Raw genomic sequence first — 19,667 nt, forward strand, 5'->3', positions numbered from 1 at the left:
GCAGTGGGGTAGGATGGATTGTGAAGGACAGGATCAAGACCAATAAAAAAACAAAAAAAAAAAAACAACAATGAAAGAGGAGCTTCTTCAACAGCAGCAAGGACACAAAAAATGAAGTGATGACATATATGTTGTGGAATACACACTGTTTAGCAGGGGGCTTCTATACTTAAGATCAAATGCAATGGAAGGAATATGAATGTGTAAACAGGAAGAAATGTAACACAATGACATTCTGAATGGAGGAGATTGTCATGGAAGAGGAAAACAAGAGGGAGCTTTACCTGGGGCCTCTCCACAAGGCTCAGGCAGCTGAGAAAGGGATTAAGGTAATGAAAGGAGATGAAGACAGCTGGGTTGGAGCAGATGAAGTTCTGATTGAGACAATGGAAATTTAAGGCAACAAGGTTAGTGCATGGAGCTGTGATATGATGTAACCATGCTGCCCCCCAGCTTTATGGACAAGGTTCACACACAAAGGTACAAGGTAAAGAAAACACAAGCAAATTGTCAAAAGAGAGAAAAAGAGGAAAACAGAGGGGAAAGATAGGAAGGGAGGAAAAGATGGGATTAAATAGCACACGCATGGAAGAGAAAACCCTGATGCATTAAAAGTAAGGCTAGGCATGAAAAGAATCAAGGGCCTCATTTATAAAATGCATGCATTTGATCCGAAATTCCATGGATTTGATGCTATGTTAAAAATGCGGAACAAATTGTATTATTATTGGCAGAAATATATCGGTTTTAATATTTTAATGTCAGTTTTTGTAAGAAACTGACATTGAAATGTTCAGCAAGTGAAAAGCATTCAAACATTTTATTGCATACAACTTGTATTGTTCTCAAGCACGAGTACGCCAACACAAGCTGACTTTCTGATGACTTTAAGTGATGCAACCTTAAATAAGCGAGGATGATTATACACACGTCTTATGAAGCCCTAGGCCTCTTTTCAAATGCAGTGACAGTTACAACATGTGGACACAGGATGGCAGTATGGCTCAGAAAGACAATGACAAGTTGTGCAAGTGTACAGTATGTGTGTCCTTGCATGTGTAGGTGTACGTGGACATCATGTGACAATACAGTTGCATTCAGTACATATATTTCAGCGATAAATTACATATTATAAATCAATCACACTATATGCATTAAGTAGTTTTGAACAGAGAGCATCTACCAAGAAAATAAGTATAGATGTAGTGTGTAGATAAAATGACCTAAAGCTCAGCAGTGATTGACAAGGGACAGGCAGCACACATAGATCAGGCTAAAGTGGGAGTAGTTAGTCTCTTGTTAGGTGAAAGCACTTTTATCAGGTTTCTGGGGCAGATATCTGATAACTCCCCCCTCCCTTTGCCCCTCTATCAGACTCTTGAGTGCATGCCAGTAGCCACTAGCCCCAGCACGTCACTTCATTTAATATATCTTAGCCACTGGCTAGCTCCTCAGATTAAATAAGCCACTGCTTAAAGGTACAGCAATTACGATAATGATTTTAAGATGGGTGGAATTCCTTATAGATTCCAATGGCTGGTTGATTATTGCATGTGAAGAGATTTTATATTGCAAGTATCGCTGTGTTGAAGAGTGCAATCTAATTTATATGCGAGATACTTACAAAGCTTCGGGAGACGGCAAGACGGTTCTGGCTTCGCCCGATGACGGTTCCACTGAGGCTGCGGGCAATGCGACGCAGGTGATCCACATCATAGTGGTCTTCCTCTCCTGACTGTAGCCCTTGATTGGCCACTGACAGGGGCTGCAGAGACCAAACAGTTACTGCAGCTATCAGTTGGTGATAAAAAAAATATTTTTGGGAAGTTATGTGCTTTTGTGACATGGTACACTCCAATCTAACACTATTTTAAACAGCATTTTGCTAATTTGCTCACATTAATTGAGAGCGTACCTGGAATATTTGTACTCATAAAAAGAAATCTGTCACATTGCAGGGCCATTAAAAATTAACTAGTGAATGAAGAAGATATGGTGACCAGTTAAAGGACTGTAAATATTAAATTTAACCTGCATCTATTTAACCTGCCTCAACTACCCAAATACAATTTTGCACTGTGGCTGAAGTATACCAGACACAACACACAAACAAAGTCAACATTTGATAACAGATTTTGGGACTGTTTAAAAAACATGCTCTGATGTCAGGAGAAACCAGACATAACAAAAACAAAGCAAAGAGACAGTCACCCATTCACAACATTCTACACACACATTGTCTGTTCTATAGAATGTCTGTTTGGAGATATTTTAGCTAATTTGAAAATGCTTTCAGCTATCAATAGGAGTGAAGTACTCAGCTCTGTTAAACAACACATTTTACCATGTTTAAAACCATTCTGCAGATTTTCCCCCAGAATCAGTGCATAAAATTCAAAAATGGTTCCCAGACCTTTTGACCAATACATTTCATGACTTTTCCATGACATTCCTAGTTTTTTGGGAGGATTACTGGGTGAGAGTTAAAAAAATAATCGATTGCACTTCAAAAAAAAGAGCAATTTCCAGCAGATAAAATATTTGAAAGCATAACTAGTGTAACTAGTAATTACTTTTAAAGAGGCTTCCCTGACATTTCCAGGTCTTCCATGGGAACCCTGTGGGAAAAAGGTCCACAGAACAGGTCAGAACCTGCTCATATCTTACCATGTTAATATATCCAGTGGGGCTGTAACAACCTGGTGGTCCATAAGCTGTTCTTTCAAGCTCAGCTGTGGGGGTCCTAGAGCGTCCCACTCCAGTGTGCAGCTTCCGTGCAGCAGGATGAACTGTCCAAGTAAATCAGGTTTAAAAAATTACATTTTCTTTCTAAAATCACATCACACAACATGTTCTCTATCACAGATTAATTTACCTAGTCTCCCAGGTGAGCTGTTACCACGCAGGGCGTGGCCAGGACTGGGGCCAGCCTGGAGACTAGCTTGGTAGAGCGAGTCTAGTTCAGAAAGTTCCTGGTCCTCAGCCTCTGTGGGTTCCAGCTCCATGCTTGGGGCATTCTGGAAGTTGGAGTGCTTAGGGCCACTCTTTTTTCTGGTGCTCATGGGACTATGAGGAGGCAGGTGCCCTCCCGGTGTGAGTTGAGAGAGGGTTCCTGTCTGGTGGTTCTGGTCAGGAGGCGTCTCATAAGGTGTTACGACAGCATCAGGGCGGTCTAGGCTCCAGGAGGACCAATGACGAGCAGCAACAAAAGGGGTCAGTCTGGAACTGGAGTGAGACAGGACAGGTGAGCGTGGCTGGGAAGCTGTGCATAGGGGATGCCATATGGGGGCTTGTCTGAGCATCTGGCCCTTCTCCTCAGCATGAGGGTGTATGGGTAGTGGACTGGTGGTCCTGCTGGTTTGGTGTATCCAGTCTGGATTATCTGCAGTGCCTTTCCACAAGGGTGGATTTGGGGATGAAGACTGAGAGCTCAAATTTTGAGGATGCTGATGGCTGGAGACCTCTTCATCCTTACCCAACACACCCCAGAAGTCAAGAGGCAAAGAAGGCAGAGATATGGCCAGATGCTTGCGAATGGGCTTGATACGAACACCTGATGTCTGGAGAACATCTGATAATCTGATGCCACCCCATTCATCCTCATTCTGCATTGACCAGTTGCTACCTTCATTGGGATCTTGGGGTTGTGGCTGAGAAGAGGCAGGCCAGGCATTGCTCAGTATTGGGTGGCTGTTGGGTTGAGATGGGGAATTTGTACAAGAGGAGGGTGTTTTCATATGTTGAGGAGAGGGTGGGCCAAGCACAGTATCCTGACTGGTCTCCCAGACCTCTTCCTGATTGTCTGTCAACAGTACTTGGACCGAGCCAAATTGTTCACTGAAGAGACAAGAAAAGTGGGAGAAGAGAAGGATTTTAGATTTGGTTAGATTGGTTAGAATCTCAATCTGAATCAGTCACATCCAACATTATTACTCAGTTAAAGTCATACTGTAGAAGACAGATAATCCTGCATCTTTTCTTTGTCAATTAGCCCCATTTCTCAATGTAACTTTTTACAATAAGACATAAAAAAAGAGTCGTACTTTCGTCTTCATACAGGCCAAAACCACTACACTTAATACGTGTAGGACCCAAATACTGTTAATGTGAATAGAAGCAAGAATAAATAATTTGTTTCCTATTAGTAAAATCTATTAAAATAAAGAAAAAAATAAGAAAAAAGAGAAAATAAAGAAGAATGGAAAATACATTCACATATGTATAAGTACCTTAAATGTAACTAACTTCATTGTTAGATTCTGTCCTTAAAAGGGGCCAAAAGAATATGAGTTTATAGGAGCCAATAGATGCTGAAATTAGTTGTTTAGTATTTAGTGCAATGAAGTGGAAGTTTTCATTTTATTTACAGGAAATTGACCCAATATTATATTGAAAAACATAACTTGATGCCATCATTTCCTTGTTGTATGTTGACAGGTGCAACATATGAAGACTGAACATACATGCGTTTTATGTATTGTCATACATCAAATACATACATTTAAAGTACTGAACATTTTATGCTGCAACTATTCATATTCATTCTTTAAGGATAACAAAACAAATACTGTAAAAACAACAATGCTTGAGTATTAAAATACTTGAACTAATCACATATTCATTAACACTGTTAGAAATATTTGCAAAAAAGAACCCAAGAAAGGGCCAAAACAATATTCATTCACAATTTCAAATGTACAATCCCACCTGAAAATAGGTTTGTTACATGAAACACTTCCTTGCACATTTACACATAAAGCACAACTCTCATAAAGGTTATGATGCAGCCAAGGACCAAACTCAAGGAAACCTGTGTCCTTCACACCACTATTCATGAGCCACTTCTCATACAATGCACACACACACACAAACACTCAAACTCCTCACATACTTTCCACAGCTGATGCACTACACGACTTTGACATAATTTTCATAGTCGTCGCATAAAACAGAGTTACAGTGGCCATAAATACGCCCAAAAACTCCCCAGATCTCTAGAGTGTGAGAATGAAAGTTGGCTCTCCTCCAGAAGGGAAACCTGCTCTCTATCTGCATTCTCTACCTCCTATAAAGCAAAGCACAGTATCCATCAGAACACTATCAATTCTGCTGTGACCCCTACTGTACCACTAGTGACCCCACAGATGACCCGTGTGATAGATTCATTTGCAGATAAATCTTTATCTAATACCAGAGCCCTCTGAGAGATGCCAAATCCAAACACAGTCATGTGAAGTCAGGGATACCTGAATCTGATGGTGTTAACATTCATGTGTCTCACAGACTATGATTGGTTCTTCAAATAAGTAATATTGGTAGGACCTAGAAGTATGCTTTTGCAGCTGGGTATGAAAAGTGTAATAACGCAATGCCCAGGATTACCCCTTTATCCTTTAGATAGTGAGAATGTAAGAAAGGCAGAGGAAGAAAGAAAAAAGAGAGAAACATGGTAAAGATGGAGAGACTTTATCCAATCAAACCAGTGTCATCAAATCTTCAATAGGTGGCTTTTGGCATGTGATACATGTTCTAAAAATTAATAGTATTTTGGTGGAAATTCACCAGCTACTTGGTAATACGGTTAATATACTAATACAATTTGGGGCTCAGTGTTTGTTCTGCGTTATTCTGATAAATCATGGGGTCTATGCAGTTATTTTAAAGTAAATTTCAATACTTGATTTGAAAGACTTCAACACTTGATTTTTTTTTTACTTGTGTATGATAAACAAATTTAGTTACTGTGTTGGGTCAGCATGATGTCCAATGTAAAATCCAAAAGCAAATGCAGCTGAGACCCTATACTCTAGTCTGTGTCAAAGAGGGAACTGAACTGGAAGAATTTTAGTACAGATGGGGTAAACATCCCTGATTAATGTGCTAGAGTGCTCATTTACTGTAAATACTTCCACAAGCACTACATCGGGTAATTACCCAAGGGGCTTTGACCAGGTTAGGCAATACATCACATCAACGCCTTTAATCAATGGCGGGGAAAGAGAGAGCAGGGGACATGATAAAACAAACAAAACAACCACAATCCATGGGACACACCACTGCAGTCACTGTTGCATTGTCCTGGAAGACTACTTTATTAGTAAAATGGTGTGCTGAAAGTTGCGCATGTGATATCAGTGCTTAGCCACCAGCTTGTTTGGCTTTTCTAATGACACGGACGACTGACCTTTGCTTTTTGGGCTTGTCATAAATCTTTAACACCTGTCATGGCTGCTGTGATTTTAAATAAAAAAGCTCCAGAAACCAAAACAAAACCCAAAGCAACCCCGGCTCTTTGAGAGAGACATATCAAGTGGCATTCCAGCAATTTAATGTGATTAACTGATAATGCCTGACAGTTTAACACTCCATGAAATAAAAATGAGAGTTTTGTGATTTTAATACATGTCTATTAGCTTTCAAGCCATCTACCACAATATATGCTAATGTACTCCTATATGTTCACAAAAATCACTTATAACAGATATAAACATTTAAAATGTAAAGACTTTCTCTTCCCAGGAACATGGACCAAAAATATTGATGACTCATCTTGCACTAAACAGATTTGTATCCAATCAAATGCTCTCTAGAATGCGAATGTCCCTACAACTGACCAGCAATTAGCAAATCATAGTTCATGGCTGTGATGTAACTACAGCCTATTGGCTATTTTTTTTTTTAAAAGGGAGAAGGCTTTTGATATGTTCCTCCCAAAAACATTTTTTACAAGGAAATTAATCAGCATAGAACAGAAAATTTTTGGGGTCTTTAATGATGTTTCAGGCTGGCACTGAGTCACAGAGTAAACACATCCACAGACCTTTTTTCCTCACCACTAAATAAAAATCAAACTTAATTGTAATCCCTCTTGAGTACACAATGCGTAGACACTGGGGTCAGCGACAGTACTGATCTAAACAAAGTTAAGCAGGACACACAGGGTGAGAGTACAGGTACCTGGTGAGCCCCTGTGGCTGGCTGGGCTCCTGCTGCTGCTCTTGTTGTTGTTGCATGCGCTGCTGTAGGCCCCGTGCTCTCCTCATGCATTTTTGCAGCTTGGTGTCAGCAGCCATAGTCCTGCTATGAGTGTTAGCACTGCCCTCATGCATGGAAAATCTTAGTTTAGCTATAATGCAAAAGAACAACAAAAAGGGAAAGGAAAGAAAATGCAGAAAAGAAAAAGAAAGAGCTGAGTTATGAGGGGCCGGCATGCGCACCATTTCTTTGTTATAGAAACGACAAAGTAGTGAAATAGAAAAAAAGGAGAGAGGTGAGGGTGGGAATTATCCTACCCTTCACCCCAGAGTGAGGTCTAGGCTGTGTTCAATAGGCAAAGCTTTGCACACTCATAAAAAAGTTAAACAAAGTTGTCACAAAATTGGCTTTTTTGGAATGAGTTGATACTTGATAGCAGTGTCAGAACTTTTTTATTAAGGGGCAATATTTGCCCCTTCAGTTGATTTTCAGGGGCTTTTTATAAACTATGTGGACATACTTTTTTCTAACCATATACAGCAAAACATTTGTGTGTCACCTTTTTATGTCAAAAACTTCACCCAAGTTCACCCAAAAATCTAAATTCTGTCTCATTTATTCACTCGCATGCTGTTCCAAGACTGTATTTCTTTCTTTTGTGGAATACAAGAGATGTTAGGCAGAATGTTCAGTCTCAATATCTCAGTCACCATACACTTTTATAGAAGTGTCACAGAAGTTTAGAACAACATAAGGGTGAGTAAGAAACAGAATTTCCATTTTTGTTTAGGTGAACTATCCTTTTAATTTACTAAAATGCATTCTCATCAATTAGTTAGAATTAGACTTAGAAAAGAATATTACTATATATATATAGTGTATATATATAGATATAGCTATATATACAGTGTGTGTGTGTACATATATATATACACATATACAGTATATATATATATATATATATATATATATATATATATATATATATATATATATATATATATATATATACATACATATACTTTATATACTGTATAAACACACCGACCACTTTATGAGGTAAGCCTGTACACCTTATTCATGCGATTACCTAATCAGCCAATCATGTGGCAGCAATGCATAAAATCATGCAGATATGGGTCAGGAGCTTCAGTTAATGTTCACATCAACCATCAGAATAGGGAAAAATGTGATCTCAGTGATTGTTGATGCCAGACGGGCTGGTTTGAGTATTTCTATAACTGCTGATCTCCTCAGATTTTCACACACAACAGTCTCTATAGTTTACTTAGAATAGGCCAATCAGCTTTCTGTTCTTGGCTGACAGAAGTGGAACCTGACATGATCTTCTGCTGTTGTAGCCCATTTGCCTTAAGGTCTGACATGTTGTGCATTTTGAGATGCTATTATGCTCACTACAATTGTAGTTATCTGAGTTACCGTAGCCTTTCTGTCAGCTCGAACCAGTCTGGTCATTCACCATTGACCTCTCTCATCAACAAGGTGTTTCCATCTGCAGAACTGCTGCTCACTGGATGTTTTTGTTTTTGGCCCCATTCGGAGTAAACCCTAGAGACTGTTGTGTGTGAAACTCCCAGGAGATCAGCAGTTACAGAAACACTCAAAACAGCCCGTCTGGCACCAAAAATCATGTCACGGTCTAAATCACTGAGATCACTGAGACTTTGTCCCCATTCTGATGGTTAATGTGAACATTAACTGAAGCTCCTAGCCCGTATCTGCATGATTTTATGCATTGCACTGCTGCAACACTACTGGCGGATTATATAATCGTATGAATGAGTAGGTGTACAGCTGTACCTAATAAAGTGGTCGGTGAATGTATATATATATATATACACATACACCAATCAGCCACAACATTAAAACGACCTGCCTAATATCGTGTAGGTCCCCCTCGTGCTGCTAAAACAGCACCAACCTGTTCTTCTCACCACAATTGTAAAGCGTGGTTATCCAAATTACCATAGACTTCGAACCAGTTCGAACCAGTCTGGCCATTCTCTGTTGACCTTTCTCATCAACAAGGCATTTCCATCCACAGAACTGCCGCTCACTGGATGTTTTTTTGTTTTTGGCATCATTCAGAGTTAATTCTGTTTGTACAGACTGTTGTGTGTGAAAATCCCAGGAGATCAGCAGTTACAGAAATACTCAAACCAGCCCAGCTGGTACCAACCATCATGCCACAGCTGAAATCACTGAGATCCCATTTTCCCCCATTCTGACAGTTGATGTAAACATTAACTGAAGCTCCTGACCTGTATCTGCATGATGTTATGCACTGCAGCCACACAATTGGCTGATTAGATAATCGCATGGATGATTGTTGGTGTCAGACGGGCTGGTTTGAGTATTTCTGTAACTGCTGATCCCCTGGGATTTTCACGCATAACAGTCTCTAGAATTTATTCAGAATGGTGCCAAAAACAAAAAACATCCAGTGAGGGGCAGTTCTGTGGATGGAAGCACCTTGTTGATGAGAGAGGTCAACAGAGAATGGCCAGACTGATTTAAACTGATAAAGTCTACGGTAACTCAGATAACCGCTCTGTACAATTGTGGTGAGAAGAATATCATCTCAGAATGCTTTTCTGAGATGCGGGTTGGCACTGTTTTGGCGGCACGAGGGGGAGCTACACAATATTAGGCAGGTGATTTTAATGTTGTGGCTGATCGATGTGTGTGTGTGTGTGTGTGTGTGTGTGTGTGTGTATATATATATATATATATATAAAATTACTACACACAGTTGAAGTCAGAAGTTTACATACACCTTAGCCAAATACATTTAAACTCAGTTTTTCACAATTCCTGACATTTAATCGTACAAAACATTCCCTGTCTTAGGTCAGTTAGGATCACTACTTTATTTTAAGAATGTGAAATGTCAGAATAATAGTAGAGAGAATTATTTATTTCAGCTTTTATTTCTTTTATCACATTCCCAGTGGGTCAGAAGTTTACATACACTTTGTTACTATTTGATAGCATTGCCTTTAAATTGTTTAACTTGGTTCAAACTTTTTGGGTAGCCTTCCACAAGCTTCTCACAATAAGTTGCTGGAATTTTGGCCTATTCCTCTAGACAGAACTGGTGTAACTGAGTTAGGTTTTTAGGCCTCCTTGCTCGTACTCGTTTTTTCAGCTCTGCCCACAAATGTTCTATCGGACTGAGGTCAGGGCTTTGTGATGGCCACTCCAATACCTTGAAATTGTTGTCCTTAAGCAATTTTGCCACAACTTTGGAGGTACACTTGGGGTCACTGTCCATTTGGAAGATCCATTTGTGACCGAGCTTTAACTTCCTGGCTGATGTCTTGAGATGTTGCTTCAATATATCTACATAATTTTCTTCCTCATGATGCCATCTATTTTGTGAAGTGCACCAGTCCCTCCTGCAGCAAAGCACCCCCAAACTATGATACTGCCACCCCCATGCTTCACGGTTGGGATGATGTTCTTCGGCTTGCAAGCCTCATCCTTTTCAATCCAAACATAACGATGAACATTATGGCCAAACAGTAAAATGTTTACTTCAGCAGATTTCTCCAAAAAGTAAGATCTTTGTCCCCATGTGCACTTGCAAACTGTAGTCTGGCTTTTTTATGGTGTTTTCGGAGCAGTGGCTTCTTCCTTGCCGAGCAATCTTTCAGGTTATGTCGATATAGGACTCATTTTAATGTGGATATAGATACTTGTCTACCTTTTTCCTCCAGCATCCTCACAAGGTTCTTTGCTTTTGTTCTGGGACTGATTTGTATTTTTCCCGCCAAACTATGTTCATCTCTAGGAGACAGAATGTGTCTCCTTCCTGAGCGGTATGATGGCTGTGTAGTCCCATGGTGTTTATACTTGCATACTATTGTTTGTACAGATAAACGTGGTACCTTCAGGCGTTTGGAAATTGCTACCAAAGATGAACCAGATTTGTGGAGGTCCACTATTTTTTTCTGAGGTCTTGGCTGATATCTTCTGATTTTCCCATGACGTCAAGCACGGAGGCACTGAAGGTAGGCCTGAAAATACATCTACAGGTACACCTCCAATTGACTCCAATTAGCCAATTAGCCAGAAGCTAAATGGCTAATTGCCAAAAGGTTTGACATCATTTTCTGGAATTTTCCAAGCTGCTTAAAGGCACAGTTAACTTAGTGTATGTAAACTTCTAACCCACTGGAACTGTGATATAGTCTGCCTGTAAACAATTGTTGGAAACATTACTTATGCCATGCACAAAGTAGACTGACAAAACTATAGTTTGCTAATATTAAATCTGTGGAGTGGTTAAAAATTAGTTTTAATTACTTCAACCTAAGTGTATGTAAACTTCTGACTTCAACTGTATGTGTGTATATATGTACATATGTATATATACAGTGCATTCAGAAATTATTCAGACCACTTCATTTTTTTCACATTTTGTTATGTTGCAGTCTTCTGCTATAAAGCAAAAAAACAGATTTTTGATAACTCTGCAAATTTATTAAAAAGAAAACACTGAAATATCACATTGACATAAGTATTCAGAACCCAAGCTATGACACTATAATTTCGCTCAGGTGCATCTAATTTCTCTGGATCATCTTTGAGATGTTTCTACACATTGATTGGAGTCCACCTGTGGCAAATTAAATTAATTGGACATGATTTGGAAAGGCACACACCTGTCTATATAAGGTCTCACAGCTGAAAATGCATATCAGAGCAAAAACCAAGCCATGAAGGCAAAGGAACTGCCTATAGAGCACAGAGACAGGATTGTGTCAAGGCACAGATCTGGGGAAGGCTGCAAAACAATTTATGGTGCACTGAAAGTTCCCAAGAGCACAGTGGCCTCCATAATTCTAAAATGGGAGAAGTTTGGAACAACCAGGACTCTTCCTAGAGTTGGCCGCCCAGCCAAACTGAGCAATCAGGGGTGAAGGGCCTTGGTAAGAGAAGTGACCAATAACCCGATGGTCACTCTGGTTGAGCTCCAGAGATCATGTAGATGGGTGAAACTTACAGTAGGACAACCAACATTGCAACCCTCCACCGATCTGGGCTTTATGGCAGAGTGGCCAGACGGAAGCCTCTCTTCAGTGCAAGACACATGAAAAAGCACCTAAAGGACTTTCAGACTGTGAGAAACAAGATTCTCTGGTCTGATGAAACAAAGATTGAACTGTTTGGCCTCAATTCCAAGCATCATGTCTGGGTGAAACCAGGCACTACTCATCACCTGTACAATACCATCCTAATGGTGAAGCATGGTGGTGGTAGCATCATGCTGTGGGGGTGTTTTTCAGTGGCAGGGACTGGGGGACTGGTCAAGGTTGAAGGAAAGCTGAATGCAGCAACATACAGAGATATCCTTAATGAAAGCCTGGTCCAGAGCGTTCAGGACCTCAGATTGGGTCGAAGGTTCACCTTCCAGCAGGACAATGACCCTAAGCACACAGCCAAGACAACGCAAGAGTGGCTTAGGGAAAACTCTGTGAATGTCCTTGAGTGGCCCAGCCAGAGCCCGGACTTGAACCCTATCATACATCTCTGGAGAGACCTGAAAATGGCTTGCCACTGATGGTCCCCATACAACCTGACACAGCTTGAGAGGATCTGCAGAGAGGAATGGCAGAATATCCCCAAATTCAGGTGTGCAAAGCTTGTCGCATCATACCCAAAAAGACTTGAGACTGTAATCGCTGGCAAAGGTGCTTCAACTAAGTACTGAGTTAAGGGTCTGAATACTTATCTCAATGTGATAGTAAAGTTTTTTCTTTTTAATACATTTGAAAAGTTATAAAAAATATTTTTTTGCTTTGCCATTATGGGGTATGGAGTGTAAACTGATGTGGAAAAAAAAAATATATATATATATATATATATATATATATATATATATATATATATATAAAATTTAAAGCATATTAGCATAAGACTACAACATAACATACTGTAGAAAAATATGGGTCTGAATACTTTCTGAATGCACTGTATATACAGTGTATATATATATATATATATATATATATATATATATATATATATATATATATATATATATATATATATATACACACATTTATTACACTGTCATTTTTTTACAATTGTGGCATGTTTGTCACTTTTGGTGTTGTTTTTGCCCTAAGCCCCCATTGATTTCTGACCCTGGTTTCATAATTGTCAAATCTCTTATGTACAAACACATTATCTGAAACTGTGCATTTTTTTTGCTTACTGAACATAGCGCCCGTGCACAATGAGTGACATGTTAAACAAAGTTTAGAAAGATCATAATATGTAGACCATAATATGTAGAAGCACAGGGCTGCTCTGTTGAACGACAAGAGAGAAACCAAAAAAACTGTGATTAAGCTTTTAAGCTTTCATTCACAATACATTCTAAATAGAACATATAGAGATCTATCACAGATCACACCAATTAACCGCTCATTATCTTCAAAGTAATTTGCAACCCAAAATGATTTTGCATTAGGAAACAGCTGATTTGGTTGTTCTCCTGTCTGTGGCTGTTACATGGAAAACCGCATGGTAGGTTAGATGTTGCCATGGTTCCCTTGAACCTGTTTAATTTAAGTCTGGTTTAGCATTAATTTTGCCTATCATAAAAATGCTATTTTCAGAATATTTACCGCTGTCAACACCAGCTGCGCCAGAGCTAGCTTTAACTGCTGATTATGTGCTTTGGATTGAGGTGAGCTGAAAAGGAGCTAATGGCATTTTAGGAAAAGCAAAGGGGCGAAGTTTAGGACAGCACATCACAGACTGACGGAGCGACAGCCAGGACAGACACAAACGTTGACAGAGGAATGCACATTTAGACAGAGCAAGGGAAAGACAAAACTAATGATGCATTGCAGGGTTGTGGCCAAGGGAACTAGAAACTGTTCTTCTGTACACTGAAGTAGGGCTGGGTGATACAGCTAAAAAATTATATTTCGATATTTAACAATATTTTATATACTGTATATCTTCATATAAAAAAATTTTCAATACGATATGTATGTATTGCTCTGAAATGGAACCACCATTTTATCCAAACAAGCATTGTTGCGAAGTACACTTTTAAAATATTTAATGTAAGAACTAAAATCAAGTAAATAAAGTAAAAATAATAATACAAAAAAATAATCAAGGCATGTTTTCCACATATTTTCACTACATGAGTATATGACTTTCTTCTGCTGAACATAAACAAAGATAAAGATTTTTAGAAGAATATCTGAAAATGGAGGTCCATACAATGCAAGTGAATGGGTACCAACATTTTGAAGTTTCAAAAAGCACACAAATGCAGCATAAAAGTAAACCATAAGACTCCAGTGGTTAAATCCATTTCTTCAGAAGCAGTACTGTAGGTGTTGGTGAGAAACAGATATATTTTTAAGTCCTTTTTTCCGATACATTCTCCTCCCTGCCCAACAGGTGGCGATATGCATGAATAATGTGAATTGGCAAAAACCAAAGAAGACAAATGTGAAAGTGGAGATTGACAATAAAAAAAATTACTTAAATAATGATCTGTTTCTCAGCCACACTTATCTCTTCTGAAGACATGAATTTAACCACTGGAATCATATGGATTACTTTTATGCTGAATTGATGTGTTTTTTGAGCCTCAAACTTTTGGTACTCGTTAACATATTGTAAGGACTTACTGAGCCCAGATATTCTTCCAAAATCTATGTTTGTGTTCAGCAAAGTCATACACATCAGTCATACACATCTGGGATGGCATTAGGGTGAGTAAATGATGAGAGAATTTTAATTTTTTAACTATTACTTTATGAACCAAATAGAAAGTGCATTAAAATCATTGTGATATCCACAATGCTGCTTAATTTTATATTGCCAGAAAAACCACAGTGAATATATTGTGAATATTCTGTTAATCGCCCAGCCCTACACTGAAATTGTGATATTAGATGCTGCTACTGGACTTTTCGGGACCTGTGAAGTTTGAGTGATCAATGTGTTTTTGGTAGAGAACTGAATGTGCCTTGGGCCAAAGGCAATCAGATCTGTCTCAGCAAGACAGTGGAAGGGCTACAGGGATCTGAAGAGTGGTAATATTTACAAAAGCTGTCTTCCCTTTACATATATTATTACTGTGCTGCAAACATACAGACATGCACACACATACAGTATACACACGCACATTGTGAGCAGAGCGAGACAGAGATAGAGGGTTTGCCGACCTGGATAGCAGTTTTCGAGCTGTATAAATAGCTTTGTGGAGATTTGCATGGCTGAAATTGTTCTCTGCTCATAAATCATTCAAGCAGGTATGCCATCAGTTTGGACAAAAACGCTGTAACAGTTGTTCCAGGTAAATGAGACACACACAGCCATCACTTTTCTTTTTTTTTTTTTGGAGAAGAGTGAGAGATTTAGGAAGGATTGTGCTGCACTATCCCCACATGGCAGCTCAGCGGAATCACAATCCGATCCTTCCTCCAAAAGGGATTTACAGGGGTCAGGAATATTATGCTGCTCAATCTAGAATGGATTTGGATCTAAGCGTTAACGGTTAGCATGCGATTGTGGGTAAGGCCCATTCAAATGGTATTCCAAACAGATAGCTCACACTCAGAATGAGATGTTTGGAAAAAAAGTGGATTAAAATTGTTTCAGCCTCTGTCTGGAACAGATTGGGGCTCTCAAGCCAAAGCTGTATGGTTGTCAAAGGCATGGCACTATCAGCAGAATTAACGATCAACAGGCAGAGTATAAATTAAAGTGGTGACTAAGTTCATATCACTAATAAAAAATGAACCGCAAGAATTAATTTTCTTAACCAGTATTTTTGCTTTGTTTTCCATTAAAAATATCCTTAACACAAGATACATTTACTTGAAAAGCAAAATTGTGTAAGATATTAAGACTTGTTTTCAGGGAATACACCCTGAATTAAGTTTATTTTCTTACACAGTAGGCAAATATATTTTTTTTTAAAACTTGTTTTAAGCATAAATTTAATACAGTTTACTGAGTCTTATGCCTAAAACAAACAAACCTATTTGCCAATGGAGTAAGAACAATAAACTTAATTCACAATATATTCTCAGAAAACAAGTTTTACTATCTTGCACACTTTTATCTTGTTTCAAGGATATTAAGGGATGTTTTAAGGATATTTACTGGATATAGAGTGTATAGAGATGAGTCACCTCAGTCAGGAAGGAGAGGAACAGACATGCTTATGAAGCAAATACACACGCTCAAACACACACACACAGAGTGCTGCAGAAAGGGAAGGTAGTGTTGGGGAGTTACTGTTGAGTTTGTGTTGCAAGGACATTTACTGAGACATTAATGCTCTTTGGAGATGCTTTCTTACCAAATGGACTTACAAAAAAGTGCATATTTTGGGTAAGTGACGGTTACCCGAGCAGGTAGCGTAGGAGTTGGGCGTAGCAAGCAGAAGCAGGTTAGAATTACTTACACACAGCGTGATGGGAGAGCACCAGGGCTGTAGCTGTGTCCCCAGCCTGCTCCAGGCGCAGCGACTGCTCTAACAGAGAGTCAGCCTCCGCCAGGCAGTGCTCGAAACTGCCCCCCTTCCCTGTAATTAACACACCAAGGCCAGGCCTCTGAGAACACGCGCAAACACTGCTCACAGGAGCCACCGCGTTTTCCCGGGAACACATCACTCACAGAAATGGAAATGTCCACTGGTACACAAGTAAACACATTTGAATGTGTGCCACCAACACAACTCAAAAACACAATTAGACACATATGCATACACAAACCATGCACCCTGACTAGGGTAAACACTGATTTAAAATGAGAAATAGTGCAGGATTTGAATATATTATATTAGTCTGTGTTTTTGTGAGCTGTGAGCTACGGCTCCCATCTACAGTGATACTTCGCATAATCATTGTTCTATCATTTAAAGATCCCGTTACATCATATTAGATGTAGGGTTGGTAGAGAACATAGAAGAAGCTTTTACTTTCAAACTATTCTTGATAAAGCCTAAGGTGGTTTGCTGGTTTATGCTGGTCTAGCTGGTCTCCCAATTTGGCCAAGCTTGGGTTGAGCTGGTCAGCCAGCCAATTACCTAACCTGACCACCTAGAAAGTGCCCAAACGCCTCTAAAACCACCAAAACAGACCAGCCTAACCAGCTTGACTTAGCTGAGAGACCAGCTAACCACTTTACGCTGGTTTCTGCACATTTACCCACTATGTAATGCACCAGCTTCTTTCATTTCAGTTTCATCTGCATTTCATCTCTCTTTATCTGTATGGATCTGTGTGGTATTTACCCTGGTGCTGAAGTTCATCCAGGTCCATGAACTTGCTGGGTCTGGGGTTGAAGCCCTGGGCTACTTCTCTCTCCTTCTCCTTCTTCCTCTGCAGCTCCTGCTGCCTGGCTCTGCGTGCAACTTCCTCCTGCAACTCATCTAGCTCACTGCGACCCTCTCCTATGCACATACACATGCAAAGGCATAAATAAGTAACAATAGCATTCATGTCCCAGTTAAACCTTTGACATGAACATCTAGTAGCAAGATGCATACGGCCACAGGCCACTTGTGACTCACCCAAACTGAGTGAAGCGCTGCTCCATGTGGGGGATTTGAGGTCTTGCAGGATGGCACTGCTGCTTTTGGACTTGGGCACTGTGCGCCAGGAGGGTCCTGAAGTTACAGGCCTCTTACTTCCGCTGTCCCTGAGGCAAAAGCGAGCAGCTGTCATTACAGTGACACATAATATCATTCCCAGTGTCTGTGTTTTTGTATTATAAATTTAAAGGGATAGTTCACCCAAAAATGAAAATTCAGTCATTTACACACCATCATGTTGTTCCAAACCCATTTGACTTTCTTTCATTAGTGGAACACAAAAGAAGATATTAGGCAGAATGACATTAGACACCATCCACGTTCATTGTATGAAAAAAAGATGCAATGAAAGTGAATGGTGACTGAGAATAACATACATCATAACATAACATTTCCTTTTTTGTTCCACTGAAAAAGACAATACAGGTTTGGAAGAACATATGGTTGACTAAATTATCACAGGATTTTCTTTTTTGGGTGAACTATCCCTTTAAGGCATATAAGGAAAAGGGCTGGGTGATATATATTGTTTTGAACATTTATGATATATGCAATATAAAATCAACCAACATCATGAATGTTGCAATGATTTTAATGCTGTTTTTATTTGGCCATTAAGATTCCTAAAGACCTTGCCAGTAGGCCTTGTGTCACCACTCATGAATATGAGAGCGCTAAGATAGAGATACTTTAATAGTGTCTATGATTTAAAATCTATGAAGTTTTATTTATTCCACGAACATCATCAGTTCATTTGAACTATCAGTTTCAATTAATTGGTCTAACAATTCGTTTGCGTTGTTGCAATTAAAAATTAGCATAGAATTTACTGTGAAATTTTTCATGCTTTGCAATGTTTTAGTGAAAAAAATATACAGTATTTAGGTAAATATTGCTGTTTATCACTATGTATTGTTATATTGGTGCATTTAAATAAATAAATATATTAAATATAACTTCTCCTTCTGGAATTTAACATGCTTTAAATTGTTTAAGTAAAAAATATATTTGCAGGTATAAAAGCTGCTGTTTACCACTATGTATTGTTTCATGGTATAAATAAATATTATTTATACTAAATGGTTTTTTTTTTTATTTTCCTTTTGCTAATTTAGTGGAAAAACATTTTAATACATTTCTTGCTTTTTAAATGTACTTTGTTTGAAATGATGGCTCCTCTCATTAAATATATATATATATTAATAAGTCATTTCAGAGCAGAAACATATCTTGATTTAATATATTTATATCAAATATTTTTATATAACATTTTAGCTATATTTCCCAGGCCTAATGGTGATGGTGGTCTTCATATACAGGAGCTGAGGTCAGTTTGGGCAGGTTGTTGTGTCACCTGTGAGCACTGGTGCTTGGGTTGTCGCTGAGTGGCATGTCCATGCTGATGGGGCTGTTGCTGTTTCTCTCACTGCTTTCGTATCCACTCTCCATCCTCTGGATCAGCCGCGGCTGCTGCTCCACGCCTCTTAAAAGGGGCGGGATTGGTAGACGCTCCACCCCTGTCTCCAATATGCCCTCCGTGTCATCGATTGTGTTGTCTGTCTCTGTTGCTGCTGTGCTCAACCCCTCTGCAGCGGCCCCTGAGGTTAGCTCTCCCTGCATTGGGGACACCACGTCTTCCGGCAGCGGGGACGGCCCGAGTGTGGCGTAGCCACCCAGCCGATGTCTGTCCTGGCTAAAGATGCTGTCAATATTCAGGGCCTCTCTTCTGGGTCTCCATGTTGGTCGATAGCGCCCTCCACTGGAGCTGGACTTGGACTCGCTGCTGGTGCTCTCGTCTTCCCAGTCCCTCGCCCGCGCCCCAGCCTCTGAGCCGCCCACCCCTGAACTAGAGGATGATGAGAGAGGTCTGCTGTGAATCATATTCACAGTCTCTTTATAGTCCTGCAGATGGCAAGTAGAAGAGGGCCTTGGCGTAGTGGCCTGCTCTTTAAGCATCTCCCCTAAAGAAAAAAAAAACAGACTCTTTGTTAAAGGGATAGTTCACACACACGCAAAAAAAGACAATTCTGTCATCATTTACTCACCCTCATGTTGTTTCAAACCCGTATGAAGTTCTCTCCATGTAACA

General features: G+C 39.5%; 1 protein-coding gene and 1 long non-coding RNA gene across 3 annotated transcripts in view; one reads left to right on the forward strand and one right to left on the reverse strand.

Moving 5' to 3' along the window:
• Positions 1–19,667, forward strand: part of LOC127423599 (uncharacterized) — a 419,204-nt gene that overhangs the window by 218,249 nt on the left and 181,288 nt on the right. The gene's annotated exons all lie outside the window — the stretch shown is intronic.
• The window catches only part of usp54b (ubiquitin specific peptidase 54b), a 146,119-nt gene that overhangs the window by 2,893 nt on the left and 123,559 nt on the right, over positions 1–19,667 (reverse strand). Inside the window, exons 12-20 of one of the 2 annotated variants that reach the window (XM_051668026.1) lie at positions 18,933–19,539; positions 17,558–17,685; positions 17,279–17,437; positions 16,448–16,567; positions 6,958–7,126; positions 2,876–3,837; positions 2,668–2,789; positions 1,625–1,765; positions 253–453 (exon numbers count right to left, since the gene is read on the reverse strand). In XM_051668026.1, the coding sequence (XP_051523986.1) occupies positions 409–453; positions 1,625–1,765; positions 2,668–2,789; positions 2,876–3,837; positions 6,958–7,126; positions 16,448–16,567; positions 17,279–17,437; positions 17,558–17,685; positions 18,933–19,539 (2,453 nt within the window). In that variant the 3' untranslated portion in view covers positions 253–408. Of the gene's footprint in view, positions 1–252; positions 454–1,624; positions 1,766–2,667; positions 2,790–2,875; positions 3,838–6,957; positions 7,127–16,447; positions 16,568–17,278; positions 17,438–17,557; positions 17,686–18,932; positions 19,540–19,667 lie in introns of those variants that run through there. The other variant, XM_051668025.1, reaches the window with a different exon arrangement.

The sequence above is a fragment of the Myxocyprinus asiaticus genome, chromosome 32 (genome assembly GCF_019703515.2).
Source record: "Myxocyprinus asiaticus isolate MX2 ecotype Aquarium Trade chromosome 32, UBuf_Myxa_2, whole genome shotgun sequence".
Lineage (NCBI taxonomy): Eukaryota > Metazoa > Chordata > Actinopteri > Cypriniformes > Catostomidae > Myxocyprinus > Myxocyprinus asiaticus.